This window comes from Anas acuta, chromosome 33, assembly GCF_963932015.1.
Source record: "Anas acuta chromosome 33, bAnaAcu1.1, whole genome shotgun sequence".
Lineage (NCBI taxonomy): Eukaryota > Metazoa > Chordata > Aves > Anseriformes > Anatidae > Anas > Anas acuta.
The window spans coordinates 86,900-108,723 of record NC_089011.1 but is presented as its reverse complement, the minus strand read 5'-3'; the positions used below and the strand labels follow the sequence as shown (position 1 = coordinate 108,723).

General features: G+C 44.5%; 2 gene segments (V, D, J or C); both read right to left on the bottom strand.

Annotated features, from left to right (window-relative positions):
- Positions 1–21,036, bottom strand: part of LOC137846536 (Ig mu chain C region-like) — a 33,711-nt gene extending 12,675 nt beyond the window's left edge. Inside the window, 2 exon segments of the C gene segment in view lie at positions 3,233–3,276; positions 20,792–21,036. Of these exon segments, the coding sequence occupies positions 3,233–3,276; positions 20,792–21,021 (274 nt within the window).
- Positions 11,470–12,985, bottom strand: LOC137846543 (immunoglobulin heavy variable 3-23-like). The segment is given in 2 exon segments: positions 11,470–12,731; positions 12,838–12,985. Coding segments are annotated over 2 exon segments (648 nt in total).
- Positions 21,037–21,824: the final 788 nt, after the last annotated feature.

Below are 21,824 nucleotides of genomic sequence, written 5' to 3'. Positions count from 1 at the left end.
GGTTTTAGCCCAAAGCTGCTGTTTACCACCTGCAAAGCGGGTTATTTTTCCCCAAAAACCAGGTGCTGTTTTTCAGACAGGATTTGCCTCCTCTTTGTTTTTCTTTTTTTTCGCGTATTTAACATGCAAAAATGGTGAAAAACCCCCGCTTCCCCTTTTTTTGCTGTTTTCGAAACCAGAACTGAGCTATTTCAGGCAATTCTAACCTCAAAATAAAGCCAGCTGAAAAACAAGCACAGCTGCAACTTCCGGCCACCAAACTGGGCTGAAATCAGCCATTTTAGGTGGAAAAGAGGAAAAAAAAAAAGTGACTTTTAATTTAATTTCTTTATATTTTTAAAGCTTTGGGCCATATTGTTGGAAGTTTGTGGTGAAAAAAAACAAACTTTTTAATAATATTTTTTATCACCAACTCCAGGCAAATAATTAAACTCTTGGAGTCGATTTTAGGCTAAAATAAATTAAAATTATTTTAAATGATAATAATTATAATAATATCATTATATATAATTATTATACACTATATATAACACATATATTATATATACTATATATATCATATATACTATATATATTATATAGGTGTTATATATGTTATATATTTTTGTTAATTATTATATAATATCATATATCATTAATATTATTATAATTACTAATTTAAAATAATTTTAAGCAATAAACTGAACCTGCAACCTCAAATTCCCCCCTTTTTTGACCTAAAAACCTTAAACATCACAAATTATTGCCCCGCTTTTTTTTTTTTTCTGCTATAATTGGGTGTTTGCTTTTTTGGGGGGAAAGCAGATTATTGCGTGAATTTAGCTAAAATTGTTGTATCTGCAGCCGGAGAGGTAAAATGTCTAATTATCTTTTTTACGGCTTAATTAAGAAATTAAGAAATTTCTTAATTAAGAAATTGAGAAATAAAATGGGTTCCCCCTCTAAAAATGTTCATCTCTGCTCTTAAAAAACCCAATTCCTGGCTCTTTTCAACCAATTTTTCCTCCCTCGTAAAGAACGACTAAGACTATAATGAGAAATTGCCTAAAAATCACTATTTTGCCATAAATACCAGAAAAATCACTATTTAAGCACAAAATGCCTCATTCCAAGCCTGCCTACTGCGTAAAACCATTAGAAATTGTCGTGCCAAAAACCCTAATTTTTGGATATTAAATTAAAAATGAGACTTGTGGGGAGGTTTTGAGGAGTTATTGGCGAATAAAAGCAAAAACATGCCAAAAATTGACAATAATGGGTCAAAAATCAACGCTTAAGCCTCATTTAAAATTTAACGGTATCAAAATTTATCATTAAATAGCCAAATTTGGAAGGGAAGAAAAAAATAACTAACAGTCTCAAGCCACTCCTGCTTTTTGTCTCAATTAATAAAGTCCCTACTAATTAATTAATTAAAAATAAGGATTATAATGCAATATTTTTTGGGTGGGTCTTTGCCCTAAGGAAGTCAAACTCCACTAAAACTGCCCCAAAAATGTCTTATTAAACCTCTTCTGGGTAAAAAAGGGATTAGAATTTGACTTTGGTGAAATTTTAACAACTCTAAAAACTCCTAAAACTGCCTCAAAAGCGATTATCGATAAAATTAAGGTATTTTTAGCCACCGAGACCCCCTGAAATTCACCCAAGAGCCCCCAAAATGCCTCATTTCAAAGAAAATCCACGAAAAAAGCCAAATTCCAGGAGATTTGCGGGGACCTAGACTTAGGGACATCAGCCTGGCAAATTTCAAATTTAACTCAAACCACCCCAAAACCAGCCCAAATTAAAAGGAATATATTACCTGAAATGTCATCCTTCAGCCTCAATCTTCACCCACTATTTTGGGTCAATTCACAATGATTTTTTCAATTAACTAACCTCCCTGGCCATTTTCGTTAAAAACAGGGACTTTTCTGTCCTTTTGCCCAAAAAACTCTCAAAAAGCCTCAATTAGGGCTTTTTAGCCCTAATTATAGCCGAAGACTCAATAATCAAACTGTCCTATTAAATAGAAATCTCTATTTTTTTTTTCTTAGAAACTCAAACTTTGGGACTAAGTCACCAAGAAAACGAACTCCCTAGAGACGCCCCAACTGCGAAACCTAAAAAAAACCTGAAAAACTGCAAAATTCAAAGTCCTCTGTCTTCCCCTGTTCAGCCTTATCTGCCAAATATATTTTCTGACATAATTTTGCCTGAAAAGTCCTTTTTTTCTCCACATCTTGCCCAAACAAAGCAATTTCTCCCCCAGAAAAAATATATATATTTATAAATCTAAAAATCTATATATTATATATTTTATATATATATTATATATTATATATTATATATAAACATATAGAAATATCTATTAAATATATATTATATATAAAAAATATATAAAATATATAAAATATATAAACTGGGGAGAGAAAAAAATCGACATTTCCACTCTACACAAACCCTCTACTAAACTCAACTCAACAAAAATGCCAAATTAAGCCCCAAAACCTTCCCTCGGGTCCCTTTTGCCCTCACACGTCCTATTTTCCCCTCCCCCCCCCAAAAAAAAATATCTAAAAATAGACATTTTAGGGCTGACAAAGAGTTTTTGACCTAATCCTGCCGGCAAATCACCTCCGCGTGATTTTTTTTCTAAAAGACCCCCAAATTGAGTTTTTGACCCAATCCTGACATCAAACTGCCTTCAGTTAACATTTTTCCCCTAAAAACACCCTAAAATCATATTTTTGACATGGTCCTGCCATCAAGTCACCTCCTCATGATTTTCTGCCCCAAAAAAGACCTGAAAATTGAGTTTTTGACCCAATCCTGACATCAAACTGCCTTCAGTTAACATTTTTCCCCTAAAAACACCCTAAAATCATATTTTTGACATGACCCTGCCGTCAAATCACCGCCATAATAATTTTTCCCCCTGAAAAGACCTGAAAATCGACATTTTCACCCAGTCCTGACACCAAACTCCCTACGACCTAATTTCCCCCCATCAAAATCAACCCCAAAAATCGACATTTTCACCCAATTCTGCCCCAAAAACCCCCTCTAGACGAAAATCCCCCCCCAAAATCGACCCCAAATTGGACATTTCCACCCATCGCCGGCCGTTTTGCCCCCTTTTCGGCCCCCACAATGGGGGCCGGCCGCCCCACGGACCCCCCACCCGGCCCAAAATTGAAGAAAATTGGCCCAAAATCGCCGTGGCGAGATTTTTGGCCGGAGGACTTACCGGAGGAGACGGTGACCTCGGTCCCGTGGCCCCACAGATCAATGCTACCAGCAGTACCACGGCGGGGCAAAGTCATCGACCCGCCACCCAAAAACCCCTCCCACCTCTTTTCTGCAGCCAAAAATATATATTTTCACCAATTCCGGGCGTTTTCACCCCAATTTGGGCCCCTGGAGGCATCCTAGAGGGTAAAAATGTGTTTTTTTTAGTCTTCTTGGGTGTTTTCTACAATGATAAATTTTGGGTTTTCCTTCTTGAGTGTTGACTTACGAAGTAGAAATGGTTGAAAAACATAAAATGGGAACAAAAAGCAAAATAATCATCATATTTGGGGTAAAAATGGACATAAAGAGCAAAAAAAAAGCCCATATTTGGGGAAGAAACTGTGAGAAAAGGCAAGTCAACACCAAATTGGGGGCAAAAATGGACTTTGAGGGTATGACATCAACATATTTCGGGAATAGCTGGCCACAAAATGTTGAGGAATGGCAATATTTGGGGCAAAAATGGGCTTAAAAGATTAAACGCCCTCATATTTGAGTCACGGTGGCACAGAAATGTCCATATTTGGGGCAAAAATTGGGGACGAATGGGGAAATATCTCCATGTTTTGGGGGAAAATGTCCATAAACGGGCAAACTTTGTCATATTTGGGGTAAGAATTGTCGTGTTTTGGTTGAAAACATGACATATGGGGTTAAAAAAAACGGTATTTGGAGGTATAAAAAGTAGAGAAATGGGAATATTGGGAGGAAAATGGCCATAAAGGGTGAAATGTCCCCAAAATGTTGAGTATGGTTTTTTGTCATGGGATGTAACACGGTGATAAGCACAAGCATAACCAGTATAACCACCACAACTAGTATAACCCACAGTGACACAGGGTGGAACAAAATCCCCCCCAAAAAAGAGCCAAAAATGATGTTTTTTGGCCCAAACTTCCTCCCATGGGGAGCTGAAATGGGCAAAAATGGGTAAAACGGTTCATAAAAGCCTCCAATGTTCGTGGGTGTTAGAGGCAGAAATGGGCAAAAATGGCTCTAAAGTGCAAAAATGTTCCCATAATAGGGGGGGAAATGACCTTAAAAGGAAAAACATCCCCATATTTGGTGCAAAACTGGCCATAAAGGGCAAAACCATCGAAATATGTAGAGGAAATATGTCCAGAAAAAAGGAAAATATTTGAGGCAAAAAAAAAAAAGCAAAAAGAGGCAAAACAGCCCCATTTTTACTGGAGAAACGACCACGACGGGGAAAGAAAAGTCCATATCTGGAGGAAAGCTTGCCCAAAATGTGAAGAAATGTCAATATTTGGGGTAAAAATGGCTATAAAGAGCGAAATGCCCCCATATTTAGGGCTAAATTGTCTATAAAAAGGCATGGGCATATCTGGGGTAAAGAAGGTGGAAAAGGCAAAAGTTTCCCTAACGGTGTTGCAAAACTAGCCATAAAAGGCAAAAGTGTCCCCATAATTAGGGCCAAATTGGCCAGAAAATGTAAAATTTCACTGTATTTGGGGGAAAAGAGGGAGAACTTCAGACGATTCGCTGGAAAACTTGCCAAAAAAAGGGAAAGTGATCCCAAAAAATGGACTTAAAGGGAAAAATATAGAGAATGTAGAGAAAAAAATGACCATAAAGGATACGGGAGTCTTCATATTTGGGGTAAAAATGGGCATAATGGGCAAAAAAGCCCCAGATTTGCTCAAGTAGTGAAAATTGCTGTTTTTGTCATGGGACGTAGCACCATGGGACACAGCAGGGACCAAAATCCCCCGTGCCCCAAAATATCCCATTTTTGCGGCAAAAACGACAGCCCCACATGTTGGAAAAAGTAAAGCCACGAAGTGCAAAATTTTTCCCGTATTTGGGAAAAATGTGGTCCTAAAAGGGGATAGCAGCCCCAAATTTTGCTAAAACTGGTGATAAGGAGGAAAAAAATCCCCATAAACAGGCAAAAAGTGACCACAAGGAGAAAAGGATCCCCAGATTTGGGGCAAAATGACAGTAAAAGGGAAAAAATCCTGTGTTGGGTGTTAAAAAGAGAGTGGATGTCCTTATTTAGTTAATTATTTAAGTGTGAAAAGTCCGTTTTAGGGCAACGCTGGCTGCTGAATGTGAAGAAATGCCAATTTGGGGAAAAATGGTCACAAGTGGTGAAAAAAAATCATATATAATATTAAAAGATCCATAAAAGGAAGAGAAAGGCCCAAATTTGGGACAAAGTTGTCCATAAAACATAAAAACTCTCCCATATTTGGGGCAAAACTGGCCATAAAGTATAAAAACTCTCCCATATTTGGGGCAAAACTGGCCACAAATGGTGAAGAAGTGCTAATATTTGAGGACAAAATAGCTATAATGGGCAGGGCAACCTAAATATTTGAAGATTCGATGGCCAAATAAAGGAAACGGTCCCAAATGGAGCAAAAAGAGTGGGAAAATGATAAAATATCCCATATTTAGGGCAAAACTGGCCATGAAGGGCAAACCACCCAACTCTCGGCACGCAAATCGCCAAAAGAGGCGAAATTTTGAGGTGGTCCCGGGGGATTTGGGGCTCTGGGGACACCACGGGGTTGGTGGCAGGTGACCCAAAACCCGTGTTTCCTGCCCCAAAATGATGTTTGTCCCCTGGGAAAGGCTTCCCCAAGAGCTACAGTGGTGGGGAGCGGAATTGGGACCAAATATGGTTTTTGTTATGGGATGAAGCACTGTGATAACCATAAGCAACACAGTTACCAAGTACACGCTGTGTACAAACACCCACGGTGATACAAACGGGACCAAAATCCCCTAAAAATGTGGGGCCGCACGCCCCAGCGGCTGCACCTCCCCCTCGTGCCCAAAATACCCCATATTCGCAGCAAAATCGACTATAAAGGGCAAAATATCCCCACGTTTTGGAAAAAACAAAACAAAACAAAACAATACAAAACAAAAACAAAAGACAAAAAAAAGACAAAAAAACACAAAAAACAAAACAAACAAAAAAAAAGACAAACAAACAAACAAACAAACAAAACAATAGAAACAACAAAAAAAAAACACACAGATTTTTTTCAACATATTTTCTGCAAAATGGGCCCCATTGGATAAAAGCGTCTCCACATTTGGGACAAAACTGGCCATAAAGGGCAAAAGTATCCTAATATTTCGATAAATAATATCATTAGAGGAAAAACATCCGTAGATGCATGGCAAAAAGAACAAAAATTAGCGAAATGATCCTGTTAGGTGGTGGAATGAAACAAAAATGGGCAAATTATCCCATGTTGTAGGCAACGCTTAAGAAATGTCCACTTTTGGTGCAAAAATTGGCCATAGAGGGCAAAACACCTCAACCTTTGGCATAGAAATGAGAGAAGAAAGGAAATTTCCTCACATTGGGGTAAATCTAGCCATAAAACACAAAATATCCCCATCCTTGTTGATCAAAATTGGCTTTAAAAGGCAAAAATTCTCTGTATTTCTTGCAAGAATGACATTAAAAGGCAAAACAGCCCCAAATTTGATAAAAATATTACAATAAAAACAAAAGGGACACCCACGCTTGGGGAATAACTTGAAAGAAAGGCCAAAATATTTATTTATATTTGGGGAAAAATGGCCAAATATTGGGGAAAAAAGGACAAATATTCCCATATTTCCAGAAATTTTCCCATATTTGGGTAAAAATAGTCATAAAACGTGAAATCTCTCCAGACACGTTGACTAAATGACCATCAAGGGCAACGTTTTCCTGTATTTTGGGCCAAAATAACCAAAAATGCTTGTGTTTGGGGCCAAACTGGTCAGAAAAGGTGAAATGTTCCCAGATCTGGAGCCACCATGGCCATCGAGGACATGGAAATATTTGTATTTGGGACAAAATTGGCCATAAATGGGAAAAATCCCAGATTTTGATCCATCACGGACGTGAAGAGCACGGAAACCCTTGTATTTGGGACAAAATTGGCCATAAGGGTCAAAAAATGCCAGATTTGCTCAAGTAGAGCAAAATACCATTTTTGTCATGGGATGTAACACCGTGTAACCACCACAACAAGCACCAGTACTCACAGTGACACAAAGGGCATCAAAATCCCTAAAACGTCCCCAAAACCACGAAGCTCCACGCCCGAGCGGTCGCAGGCTGAGTTATTTCCTCCCAAATGGCCCCAAAAAAGGAGAAAAACCAGCCCTGATTTGGGGAAAGAGTGGCCAGAAAGGGCAAAATATCGCAACGTTTGGGGCAATAGTGATAAAAAAAAAAAAACATAAAATCTCAGTATTTAGGTAAAAAATATACAGGAAAGGTAAAACTTTCATGAATTTGGGGCAAAACAGAAAAAAAAAGTCAAGGATGATTATATGAGGTGCCAAAATGTCCATAAAAGGACAATTTGACCCCAAGGAGCGTAAAATTCACCATAAAAGGCAAATAAATGTCCTTATTTGAAGCAGAAATGGCCATAAAGGGCAAAACATCCAATTATTGCCCCAGATATAAAATATCCCCACATTCAGTGCAAAAAAAAAAATGGCCATGAAGGCCAAATATCCACATATTTGGTGGCAAATTGACAATAAAAGGCAAAATTATCCCCATTTTTTTTTTTTTTGCAAATATGAACATGAAAGACAAAGACGATTCCATATTTGGCTAAAAAGTGCAATAAAGGTCCAAAAGTTCCTGGTGTATGGGGTAAAAATGGCCTTAAGAGGCAACACAGCCCCAAATTTGGGGGAAAATAGGCCACGAAAAAAGCATCCAAAATTTGGGGCAAAACTGGTCATAAAGGGCAAAACGTCCCCAGATTTGGAGCCACCATACCCATCAAAGACACAAAAATTCTTGTATTTTGGGCATAAAAGGTGAAACATCCCCAGATTTCGAGGCACCTACCCCGTAAAGGGTGTGGAAATTGTATTTGGGGCAAAACTGGCCAAAAAAGGGCAAAAGGCCCCCAGATTTGCTCGTTGGCCACCAAAAATCATTTTTGTTATGGGATGAAGCACTGTGTGCATTAAGAGCACCCCAATCACCAGTACCCACGGTGACACAAAAAGGATCAAAATCCCCCGGTGTGACCCCAAAAACCACAGGGCCGCGAGATCATTTCCTTCCTCTGAAATGGTCCCAAACGGCCCCAAAAAGGAAAAAACATACCAAATTTAGAGCTAAAATGCCCACAAACGGCAAAACATCCACGGGTTTTCTGCAGAAGTTGATTTTAGAGAAAAATCCTCATTTTGTTGCAAAAAGGGCTAAAGAGGGCAAAAGTCCCTGGATATTTTGAGATTTGAGAAATATTCAATAAAAAAATGTAGGAAAAGCATTCACAAATTCATGTCAAAAATAAGAAAAATCACAAAATGTTCCTATGAGGTGCTGGGATGAAAAAATTAAAAAAAAATGAAATTATCCCCATATTTTGGGCAAATCTAGCCACAAAAATCCTAAGAAATGACTACATTTGGTGCAAAATCAGCCATGTAGGGCAAAATATCACAACATTTGGCATGAAATTTGGTAGAAGAAGGGAAATTTTCATCTATTTGGGGTAAATCTATTTGGGTACAAAACACTCATAAATGGCAGAAAAATGCTCATGGTTGGGGCCAAACTGGCCATAAAGGGTGAAAATTCCCCAAATTTGGAATCATCGTGCCCATTACAGACATGGAAATTCTTATATTTTGGGCAAAATTGGCCATATCAGGTGAAATGTCCCCAGGTTTGGAGCCACTATGCCCATCAAGGACGCAGAAATTCTTGGATTTTGGGCAAAAATGGCCATAAAGGGTGAAATGTCCCAAGATTTTGAGCCACCATGGCCATAAAGGACATGGAAATTCATATATTTTGGGCAAAACTGGCCATAGAGGTCAAAAAATGCCCAGATTTGCTCAAGTAGAGCAAAATACCATTTTTGTCATGGGATGTAGCACCGTGCAACCCAACCAGCAGCAGCACTCACGGTGACACAGAGGGGACCAAAATCCCCCAAAGCGTCCCCAAATGCCACGAAGCTCCACGCCTGAGCAGCCTCAAGCTGATTTCCTTCCTCCCAACGGGCCCCAAATGGGTAAAAAAAACAGATTTCCTCTAAAAATGTCATCTCGACATTTGTTGCTCGCATGAGAACAAAAGGCGAAGAGTTCTCCAAATTGGGGCAAAAGTTTGCAATAAGATTCCGAAATGTCCTCATTTTGGGGTGAAGATGGTCATAAATGGCAAAGAATCCCCATAAAGGGTCAAGCATCCCTGTGTTTGGGACTAAACTGGCCAGAAAAGGTAAAAATCCCCATATTATGGGCAAAACTGGTCATGAAAGGTGATGGTATGCTAATTTGGGAGAAAACTCGGTCTACATGGCAAAACATCCCAATATTGGGGTAAAATGGGCAATAGGAGACAAAACATCCCAAAATTTGCTGCAAAACTGGCCAAAAGAGGCAATGCATACCCACATTTGGGGAAAAATGGCCATAAAATCATAAAAATCATCCTCCATAAAAATCATAAAAAACATCCTTCTATCTGCTGAGAATAGGGCAATAAAGAGATAAAAATCACTATATTTGGGGTAAAAATTGCAATAAATGGGAAAATACTTCAGTTTTTGGAACCTGAATGCCCATAAAAGGCAGAAAAATGTCTGTATTTGAGGTCTAAATGGCCAAAAGGGCAAAAACATTCCCATTTTGGGGGCAGAAAAGTCTCTAAATCTCAAACCGTCACCATCCTTGGGGCAAAACTACCCAAAAGAGGCAAAATATGTCGATATTTGGGTAGATATCAAAACTGGATATTTGATGTAGAAGATCTGGTCATGGTTCAGGAATTTTGGGCACGGTTCAGCAAATTTGAGCATATTGAGAGAAAGTTAAACTCAGACCAAAACTGTGGGTTTGGTTCAGTAAATTTGGGCACGGTTCAGCAAATTTGAGCATATTGAGAGAAATTTAAACTCAGACCAAAACTGCGGGTTCAGTTCAGGAAGTTTGGGCACGGTTCAGTAAATTTGGGCCTGGTTCAGCAAATTTGAGCATACTGACAGAAATTTAAACTCAGACCAAGACTGCGGGTTGAGTTCAGGAAGTTTGGGCACGGTTCAGTAAATTTGGGCCTGGTTCAGCAAATTTGAGCATACTGAGAGAAATTTAAACCTAGACCAACACTGCGGGTTTCGTTCAGTAAATTTGGGCACGGTTCAGTAAATTTGAGTGCATTGCAAAAAATTTGAACCCAGACCAAGATTGTGGGTTCAGTTCCGGAAATTTGGTCTCGGTTTGTCAAAAGTGGGCAAATTGTGAGAAATTTGGACTCAGACCAAGACTGCAGGCTTAGAGCAGAAAATCTGGGGGCTGTTGAGGAAATTTGGGCACGGTTCAGTAAAATTGGGGTGATATTGAGGAAACTTGTGCATGGTTCAGTAATTTTGGGTGCTGTTGAAGAAATTTGGGCACGGTTCAGTAAATTTGGGGTGATACTGAGGAAACCTGGCCATGGTTCAGTAATTTTGGGTTTCTCTGGGGAAACTTGGGCACGGTTCAGTAATTTTTGGTTCTGTTGAGGAAACTCGGGCACAGTTCAGTAAATTTTGGGTTCTGCTGAGGAAATTCAGGCAGAGTTCAGTAATTTTGGGTGCTGTTGAAGAAACTTGGGCACGGTTCAGTAAATTTGGGGTGATACTGAGGAAACCTGGCCATGGTTCAGTAATTTTGGGTGCTGTTGAAGAAATTTGGGCACGGTTCAGTAAATTTGGGGTGATACTGAGGAAACCTGGCCATGGTTCAGTAATTTTGGGTTTCTCTGAGGAAACTTGGGCATAGTTCAGTAATTTTGGGTGCTGTTGAAGAAATTTGGGCACATTTCAGTAATTTTGGGGGCTGTTGAGGAAACTCGGGCACGGTTCATTAAATTTGGGGTGATACTGAGAAAATCTGGGCATGGTTCAATAAATTTTGGGTTCTGCTGAGGAAACTCTGGCACGGTTCAGTAATTTTGGGTGCTGTTGAAGAAATTTAGGCACAGTTCAGTAATTTTGGGGTGATACTGAGAAAACCTGGCCATGGTTCAGTAATTTTGGGTTCTGCTGAGGAAATTTGGGCACGGTTCAGTAATTTTGGGTGCTGTTGAAGAAATTTGGGGTACATTTGGGGTGATACTGAGGAAACCTGGCCATGGTTCAGTAAATTTTGGGGGCTGTTGAGGAAATTCGGGCACGGTTCAGTAAAATTGGGGTGATATTGAGAAAACTTCGGCAAGGCTCAGTAATTTTTGGTTCTGTTGAGGAAACTCAGGCACAGTTCAGTAATTTTGGGTGCTGTTGAAGAAACTTGGGCACAGTTCAGTAAAATTGGGGTGATACTGAGAAAACCTGGCCATGGTTCAGTAAATTTTGGGGGCTGTTGAGGAAATTCGGGCACGGTTCAGTAAAATTGGGGTGATATTGAGAAAACTTGGGCAAGGCTCAGTAATTTTTGGTTCTGTTGAGGAAACTCAGGCACGGTTCAGTAATTTTGGGTGCTGTTGAAGAAACTTGGGCACAGTTCAGTAAAATTAGGGTGATACTGAGAAAACCTGGCCATGGTTCAGTAAATTTTGGGGGCTGTTGAGGAAATTCGGGCACGGTTCAGTAAAATTGGGGTGATATTGAGAAAACTTGGGCAAGGCTCAGTAATTTTGGGTGCTGTTGAGGAAACTCGGGCATGATTCAGTAATTTTGGGTGCTGTTGAAGAAATTTGGGCACAGTTCAGTAATTTTTGGGGGCTGTTGAGGAAACTCTGGCACGGTTCAGTAATTTTGGGTGCTGTTGAAGAAATTTGGGCACGGTTCAGTAAATTTGGGGTGATATTGAGGAAACTCAGGCATAGTTCAGTAATTTTGGGTGCTGTTGAGGAAACTTGGGCACAGTTCAGTAAAGTTGAGTGCTGTTGAGGTAATTTGGGCACGGTTCAGTAATTTTGGGTGCAGTTGAGGAAACTTGGGCATGGTTCACTAAAGTTGTGTGCTGTTGAGGAAAGTTGGGTACATCTGAACACTCTGCAAAAAATTTGACCTCAAACCAAGACCGTGAAGGAAATTTGGGCACGGTTGAGGAGACTTGGGCACGGTGCAAGGTTCTGGGCACGCTTGGGCGGTTATCACCGCGCTGGGTTTTGTGACAGCCGTGCACGGGCTCTGAGCCACCGTGACCAGCAGCTTTCGCGCAGTAGTAGGTGGCGGTGTCTTCGGCCTTGAGGTTGTTCATCTGCAGGGTGAGCGTGCTCTGCCCGTTGTTCCTGGAGATGGTGAAGCGTCCCTTCACCGCCGGCGCGTAGTAAGTGCTACTACCACCGCTGTTAATACTCGCGACTGCTTCGAGCCCCTTCCCGGGTGCCTGTCGCATCCATCCCATGCCGTAGCTGCTGAAGGTGAAGCCGGAGGCCTTGCAGACCAGGGTCAGGGACCCGCTGGGACTCACGAGGCCCCCTCCGGACTCATCCAAGGTGGCGGCCGCCCGCAGCCCTGGGGAGGAAGGACAGAGAGCGGTGGGCTCAGCCGCACGGCACGGGCCCCCGCACGGCCGTGGGGAGCCGGGGCCGCCGGCAGCCTCCGCGGGACCGGGCCCTACCTGGGACGGCGGCCAGGAGGAGGAGGAGGGCGAAGGCGTGAGGCCGAGGACTCATGGTGGGGAAGGGAAGGGGTGCTGGGTGCTGTGGGGACGCTGTTGACGGCCGTATTTAAAGGCGCCCGGAGGGGGGTATTTGCATGGGGAGCGGGCTCCAAGGCGGGGGGGGGGGGGGGTCGGTTTCATGGGGAGGGGCCTGGAGCGGGTTTCGCGCCACGCTCGTTAGCGGCGCGCATCGGGATGGTTAATTGCCATCCTTGATTGGCGCCCGACAGTTGAGCGCGGCGATTCGTCTCGTTGCGCTCTCTGCCATGCGTTAATTGGGCGCGCTGAGTTGTTTAATTGCCGGCCTTGACATGGACTCATCGTGTTCCTTCGTTATTTCATCACATTCCCTATTATATCCTAATTAATTTGGTTGATTAAATTCTTTAATTGCAATCTTTGACGTGAATTTATCACGTTTCCTCATTGATTTATTTAATTTTAATCTCCATCATGACTCTAATTGAGCCCACTTAATTATTTTGTTGCAATCTTCAACATAAATTCATCGTGTTCCTTCGTTATTTCATCACATTCCCTACTATATCCTAATTAATTTGGTGCATTTAATTACTTAATTGCAATCTTTGACATGAATTTATCGTGTTTCCTCGCTAATTCATTGCATTAACTACAATGGACCCATTAATTGGGATAATTGACTAATTGCGTTGTAATCGTTGACGAACTCTTGTGTTTCTTCGTTGACTTATTTCCTCGTAATTTCAGCAATTTCATTGTGATTTCAGCTATACAATCATTAATTGAGTGCTCAGAATTATTTAATTGCAATCTTTGACTCAAACTCGTGACTTTCCTCGTTATGTCGTTGTAATCTTCACCGTGTGTTTGTTAATTGGGCTCATCAAATTATTTCCTTGCTATTTTTGGCGTGAATTCATCATTTTTGTGCGCGGGGTCATCCCACTCCAATCCCCACCATCCTCTCATTACCTTTGTGCACTGGATTAATTAATTAATTGGAATCGTTTCCGCATGCTCATCGCTTGCCTGCATTACTTCGTTGCACCCTCTGCCTGATGAGTTAATTAATTGCAGCCTCATCAGCGCCCCCATGCTGTGCACACATCAAACTGCAAAGTCTCAGATTTTGGGTTTTTTAATTGCAGTCTGAGCTAATTGCTGGTGTGCAGGGAGAGTTTTAATTGCAATCACGAGCTCATCACCTACGTGGAATTAATTATTTAATTGCAACCTCTTCCATGCAATCATCGCTTACAGACTTTTAATTATTTAATTGCAATCTCTGCAGCCTGCTCATCAATTATGGAGAATCAGTTATTTAATTACAATTTCCCTCATCACTCATGGATAATCAATTATTTAATTGCAAACTCTTATATGTAAACAACACTTATTGGCAATAAATTATTCAATTGCAATCTCTTTTATATAATTATCACTTTTTGGCAATAAATTATTTAATTTAATCTCCTTTATGTAATCAACAATTATTGGGAACAAATTGTTTAATTACGTGGTTTTATTCCATGTAATCACTGCTCAAGGACTTGGAATTATTTAATTGCAGTCTCCGGGGTCTGCTCATCGCTTAATTATTCAACCATTTATTTATTTATTTATTTAATAATTCAATCGTTCGATTACCCATTTATTTATTTATTTAATCGTCCCGTTATTTATTTATTTATTTATTTATTTATTTATTTATTTATCGTTTTTATTTATTGTTTTTTTTATTTATCTATCTATTTATTTATTTATTTATTTATTTATCTATTTATCTATTTATCTGCCTATCTATTTATACAATTATTTATTTAATTGAACGATTATTTAATTATTTAATTATTTCATTGATTGATTATTTTTTTAATAAATTATTTAATTGAAGTTTTCACCACGTCATCATCACTTATTGAGAATGAATTATTTAATTATGATTTCTCCCATATAATGATAATTTATGGGCCTTGAATTACTTAATTGCGATCTCTCCCGTGCAATTATCATTTGTGGATGTGTAATTAATTAATTGCAATCTCTCACATGCAATTATCACTTATGGACATTGAATTAATTGCAATCCCTCCCGTGCAATTATCACTTACGGGCACTGAGTGATTTAATTGCATTTAATTGCAATTATCACTTATGGATGTGTAATTAATTAATTGCAATCTCTCACATGCAATTAGCACTCGTGGACGTGTAATTAATTAATTGCAATCTCCTCCCCTACAACCTTCCCGGCACGGAGCTTTTGTGCCCACGGCGCCTTCCCGCCCCCGGCCCCAGGTGTGGAGGCAAAAAATGGGGCCAGAAAACAGAAAACAGCCACGTTTCGGGGCTGCTCCAGCTGCTGAGGTTTCAGGCGGTACCAAAATAACTCGTTTTCTGCCCAGAAATAGCCCCCGCGCAGACACCTGGCTGGCTGCGCTTGGGTGGGCACCCGAGGCAGGGCTGAAGGGCTCAGCAAAAACTTCTCAAATTGGGGGTTTCCAGCCTAGAATTGGGATGAATTCCCGCATTTTGGACTCAGCTGGCCCAAAAATGTTAAAAATGAATTCGTATTTTGGAAAAAATGGGAAAAAGAGGAAAAAAATCCATCTGATAGGTGTCTAAATGGCAAGGATAATAATCAACATCCCATTTTGATGAATTTTAGTGTTAAAAAGTAGGAATTGTGTATTATTTGCATCAAAAATATCAAGAAAAGGCCAAGAATCCTCATCATGGTGCCACAATGCCCCCCAGAATGAGTCAAATACTCATGTTTTGGGGCAAAGAAGGCATATAGAGCCAAACACGAGCACATTTGGGGCAAAAATAGCCATGAAAGGGCAAAAAATGCCCCTACTGAGGTCAAGAGGTGACGAGACCCTGTATTTGGAGGAAAGATGGTCAGAAATGGGAAAATACTTTTATTTTTGGAGTCTGAATGCTCAAAATAGGCAGAAAAATATTTGGGGTCCAAATGGACAAAGGGGCAAAAGGATTTCCATCTTTGGCAAATTCTTTAAGCCCAAATTCCCTTCTCTGAGCCCAAATTCCATTCTCTGAGCCCAAATTCCATTCTCTGAGCCCAAATTCCTTTCTCCGAGCCCAAATTCCCTTAAACGAACCCAAATTCCCTACTCCGAGCCCAACATCTTGCACCAAGGCCAAAGCCTCGTTGCCTAGATGGCCACTTTTTCACCCAAATATCAGCGAGTTTGGGTCCACATGTTGAGTTTGGGGGCAAATATGGAGATATTTTTGCTTTGAACACATTTTTTGACAAAATACATGCATCTTTTGGAATTTTAGGGTAATTTCCTGCAGCACCCATTGCAGAATGGGTAGAATCTGCCAAAATTTGGCTACACCTGGGCCTTTTTATGTTAACCCTTCGATGGCTGGATGATGACACTGCTCCGCCAGGTCAACCCCGGGGCTGCGGGCGTCCACCTACTACTGCGCGAAAAGTGCTAGTAGTTATACTACAGCTACTGGTAGTGATATTACTGGTGCTACTGGTGCTGGTTACATTGATGGTGGTGGTGACATTAAAAATGGTCTTGGTGATGCTGATGGTGTTGACATTGATTGTGGTGGTGATGGTGGTGGTGGTTGTGGTGGTGCTGGTCACATCGCTCATCTTGATCACCCAAATCCCTGGCATTAGACCCCAAATCATTTCCTGAACCAAACTCATTCCATTGACCCCAAGGTACTGAAAAAAGCCCAAATTTCCTAATCCATGCCCCAAACTTGCACTGGGGGTCCCTGACCCTGGTCTGCAAGGGCTCCGGCTTCACCTTCAGCAGCTACAACATGGAGTGGGTGCGACGGGCACCCGGGAAGGGGCTCGAAAACGTCGCGGGTATTTGGAGTGATGGTAAAATTTGGTACTTGCCGGAGGTGGAGGGACACTTCACCATCTCCAAAAACAACGGGCAGAGCACGGTCACCCTGCAGATGAACAGCCTCAAGGCCGAAGACACCGCCACCTACTACTGCGCGAAACGTGCTTACGGAGGTTGTAAGGATCATGGTCAATTATCCCCCAGGCTGAGCCCACCGCTCTCTGTCCTTCCTCCCCAGGGCTGCGGGCGGCCGCGATGTTGGACGAGACCGGAGGGGGCCTGGTGAGTCCCGGGGGCTCCCTGGCCCTGGTCTGCAAGGGCTCCGACTTCAGCTTTAAAGACTACACCATGGAGTGGCTGCGACAGGCGCCTGGGAAGGGGCTGGAGTACGTTGCGGGTATCAGCTACAGTAGTAGTTACACAGTCTACGCGCCGGCGGTGAAGGGACGCTTCACCATCTCCAGGGACAACGCGCAGAGCACGGTCACCCTGCAGATGAACAGCCTCAAGGCCGAAGACACCGCCACCTACTACTGCGCGAAAGCTGATGGTAGTAGTTATAATTGGGGTTATCGGATTGATAAGCTTTTCATAGCACTACCACTGCTGTAAGTACCCAAAATGAATTTGGCTCTGCTGGACACCCTGCCTGCTGAATGCTGCTGGTACTGGTTGGGGTTGTGGTGGTGCCACTGGTGGGGGTGATGCTGGTGGTGGTGGTGGTGTTGGTGTCGGTGATGTTGATGGGACTGATAATTATCATAGTGTTGATGATGTCAACGGTGTTAATTATGATCAAAGAACCACGGACTCATAAAAAAATTTTGGAAAGGAGCTACAAGGTCACCTACTCCAACCATCCTCCTATCACCACTACTACTCACTCAACTACTAAGTGATGATGATGGTGATGACGATGAAGGCCCTGCTCACGCTGATATTGATCATTATGTTAATGAGGCTGATGGAGCTGCTGCCTTCATCCATGGCACAGGGAAAGGGCCTGGGCCCAAATTGTCCTGGCCACCAGAAGCATCTCCAGGGCGGCCTCGACCTTGGATGAGTCCGGAGGGGGCCGCGTGAGTCCCGGGGGGTCCCTGACCCTGGTCTGCAAGGGCTCCGGGTACACCTTCAGCAGCTACACCATGCAGTGGGTGCGACAGGCACCTGGGAAGGGGCTCGAGTTGGTCGCGCGTATTAGCAACACTGGTAGTAGCACAAACTACGCGCCGGCGGTGAAGGGACGCTTCACCATCTCCAAGAACGACGGGCAGAGCACGCTCACCCTGCAGATGAACAGCCTCAAGGCCGAAGACACCGCCACCTACTACTGCGCGAAACAAGCTGGTAGTGGTGGTTGGGGTTATGGTGAAGGTATTGCTGGTGCTGCTGATGCTGGAGCTGCTCGTGGCACTGGTTGTGGTACTGGTCATGCTGATGGTGTTGGTGATGGGCTTTGTGATGTTTATGACGGCGCTGGTGATGCTAATACTGTCAGCCATCAACACCACCAGCACTACCACCACTCCAACCAGCACCATAACCTTTCGCGCAGTAGTAGGTGGCGGTGTCTTCGGCCTTGAGGCTGTTCATCTGCAGGGTGAGCGTGCTCTGCCCGTTGTTTTTGGAGATGGTGAAGCGTCCCTTCACCGCCGGCGCGTAGACTGTGTAACTACCACTACTGGTAATACCCGCGACGAACTCGAGCGCCTTCCCAGGTGCCTGTCGCACCCAAAACATGTCGTAGTAGCTGAAGGTGAAGCCGGAGCCCTTGCAGACCAGGGTCAGGGACCCCCCGGGACTCACGAGGCCCCCTCCGGACTCATCCAAGGTCTCGGCCGCCCGCAGCCCTGGGGAATAAGGACAGAGAGCGGTGGGCTCAGCCTCAATAGTCCCTGACCCTGGTCTGCAAGGGCTCCGGCTTCACCTTCAGCAGCTACTGGATGTATTGGGTGCGACAGGCACCAGGGAAGGCACTCGAATATGTCGCACAAATTAACCCTGGTGGTAGTAGCACAGCCTACACGCCGGCGGTGAAGGGACGCTTCACCATCTCCAGGAACAACGGGCAGAGCACGCTTTGTGCATTAAATGTGTTCTAAACCTTGTAATTTTTATGTTTTAGCCTTTCATGGCTTCTTTTGCCCCACATAATTAGGTCTTTTGTAGAAAAGTCACCCAAGGGGGCATTAATTGGGTTAACCCTCCTTGGGTTATTTCATTGCAGAGTTAATTCGTAATAAGTCAATGGAGCTCTCCACTCTCTGCCTTCCTCCCCAGGGCTTCACCTTCAGTGACTACGGCATGCAGTGGGTGCGACAGGCACCCGGGAAGGGGCTCGAGTTGGTCGCGGGTATTGACGATGATGGTAGTTACACAGAGTACGCGCCGGCGGTGAAGGGACACTTCACCAACTCCAGGAAAAACGGGCAGAGCACGCTCACCCTGCAGATGAACAGCCTCAAGGCCGAAGACACCGCCACCTACTACTGCGCGAAAAGTGCTAGTAGTCATACTACAGCTGCTGGTAGTGACATTGCTGGTGCTCCTGGTGCTGGTTACATTGATGGTTGGGGTGACATTAAAAATGCTCTTGGTGATGTTGACGGTCTTGGCATTGATTGTGGTGGTGATGGTGGTGGTGGTGGTGGTGGTCACATCGCTCATCTTGATCACCCAATTCCCTGGCATTCCACCCCAAATCATTTGCTGAACCCAACTCATTCCATTGACCCCAAGGTACTAAATTAAGCCCAAATTTCCCGCACCAGCAGCACCAGCAGCACCAGCAGCACCACCAATCCAACCACCAGCAGCACATCCAATCCCGTTATAACTTCTTGTGCAGTAGTAGGTGGCGGTGTCTTCGGCCTTGAGGCTGTTCATCTGCAGGGTGACCGTGCTCTGCCCGTCGTTCCTGGAGATGGTGAAGCGTCCCTGCACCGCCGGCAAGTACCAACCAGTCCTACCATTGTATTTTATAGTTGCAACCCACTCGAGTTCCTTCCCCGGTGCCTGTCGCACCCAGTCCAAGTAGTAGCTGCTGAAGGTGAAGCCGGAGGCCTTGCAGACCAGGGTCAGGGACCCCCCGGGACTCACGAGGCCCCCTCCGGACTCATCCAAGGTGGCGGCCGCCCGCAGCCCTGGGGAGGAAGGACAGAGAGCGGTGGGCTCAGCCGCACGGCACGGGCCCCCGCACGGCCGTGGGGAGCCGGGGCCGCCGGCAGCCTCCGCGGGACCGGGCCCTACCTGGGACGGCGGCCAGGAGGAGGAGGAGGGCAAAGGCGTGAGGCCGAGGACTCATGGTGGGGAAGGGAAGGGGTGCTGGGTGCTGTGGGGACGCTGGGGACGGGCGTATTTGAAGGCGCCCAAGGGGGCATTAATTGGGTTATTGGGCATTCATCTCCTTGGGTCATTTCACTACACTGAGTAAATTCATAGGTCAACGGAGCCCACCGCTCTCTGTCCTTCCTCCCCAGGGCTGCGGGCGGCCGAGACCTTGGATGAGTCCGGAGGGGGCCTCGTGAGTCCCGGGGGGTCCCTGACCCTGGTCTGCAAGGGCTCCGGATACACCTTCAGCAGCTACAACATGAACTGGGTGCGACAGGCACCTGGGAAGGGGCTCGAATACGTCGCACAAATTGGCACCAGTGGTAGAAGCATACACTATGCGCCGGCGGTGGAGGGACGCTTCACCATCTCCAGGAACGACGGGCAGAGCACGGCCACCCTGCAGATGAACAGCCTCAAGGCCGAAGACACCGCCACCTACTACTGCGCGAGAAGTTATTCTTGCGGTGGTTGTACTGCTATTGATTGGATTGATGGTGCTGCTCGTGCTGCTGGTGCTGCTGGTGCAGGAAATTTGGGCTTAATTTAGTACTTTGGGGTCAATGGAATGAGTTGGGTTCAGCAAATGCTTTGGGGTGGAATGCCAGGGATTTGGGTGATCAAGATGAGCAATGTGACCAGCACCACCACCACCACCACAACAATCAATAGCAAGACCGTCAACATCACCAAGACCATTTTTAATGTCACCACCACCATCAATGTAACCAGCACCAAGAGCACAAGCAATGTCACTACCAGCAGCTGTAGTATAACTACTAGCACTTTTCGCGCAGTAGTAGGTGGCGGTGTCTTTGGCCTTGAGGCTGTTCATCTGCAGGGTGAGCGTGCTCTGCCCGTTGTTTTTGGAGATGGTGAAGCGTCCCTGCACCGCCGGCGCGTAGAATGTGGTACCACCACCCTCGCTAATAGTCACAACAAACTCGAGCACCTTTCCAGGTGCATGTTCTAGCCATACCATGCCGACACTGCTGAAGGTGAAGCCGGAGCCCTTGCAATCCAGGGTCTGGGACCCCCCAGGCTGAGCCCACCGCTCTCTGTCCTTCCTCCCCAGGGCTGCGGGCGGCCGAGACCTTGGATGAGTCCGGAGGGGGCCTCGTGAGTCCCGGGGGGTCCCTGACCCTGGTCTGCAAGGCCTCCGGCTTCACCTTCAGCAGCTACGGCATGAGCTGGGTGCGACAGGCACCAGGGAAGGGGCTCGAGTGGGTCGCGGGTATTACCAGCAGTGGTAGTAGCCCATGGTACGCGCCGGCGGTGAAGGGACGCTTCACCATCTCCAGGAACAACGGGCAGAGCACGCTCACCCTGCAGATGAACAGCCTCAAGGCCGAAGACACCGCCACCTACTACTGCGCGAAAGGTGCTTGTAGTGGTTGTGGTGATAATGCTGGTGGTGTTGATGGCTGACAGGATTAACACCACCAGCACCAGCACCAAGATCTCCAGGAGCACCAGCACCACCAATATCGTCAACACCAACACCATAACCATCAGCACTTTTCGTCCAGTAGTAGGTGGCGGTGTCTTCGGCCTTGAGGTCACTCATCAGTAGGAAGAACACGCTCTGCCCATTGTCCCTCGAGATGGTGAAGCGTCCCTTCACTGCCGGCGCGTAGGCTGTGCTACCACCACTGCTGTTAATTTCTGCGACGTATTCGAGCCCCTTCCCAGGTGCCTGTCGCACCCAATACATGTAGTAGTCACTGAATGTGAAGCCAGAGCCCTTCCAGACCAGGGTCAGGGACTACCCAGGCTGAGCCCACC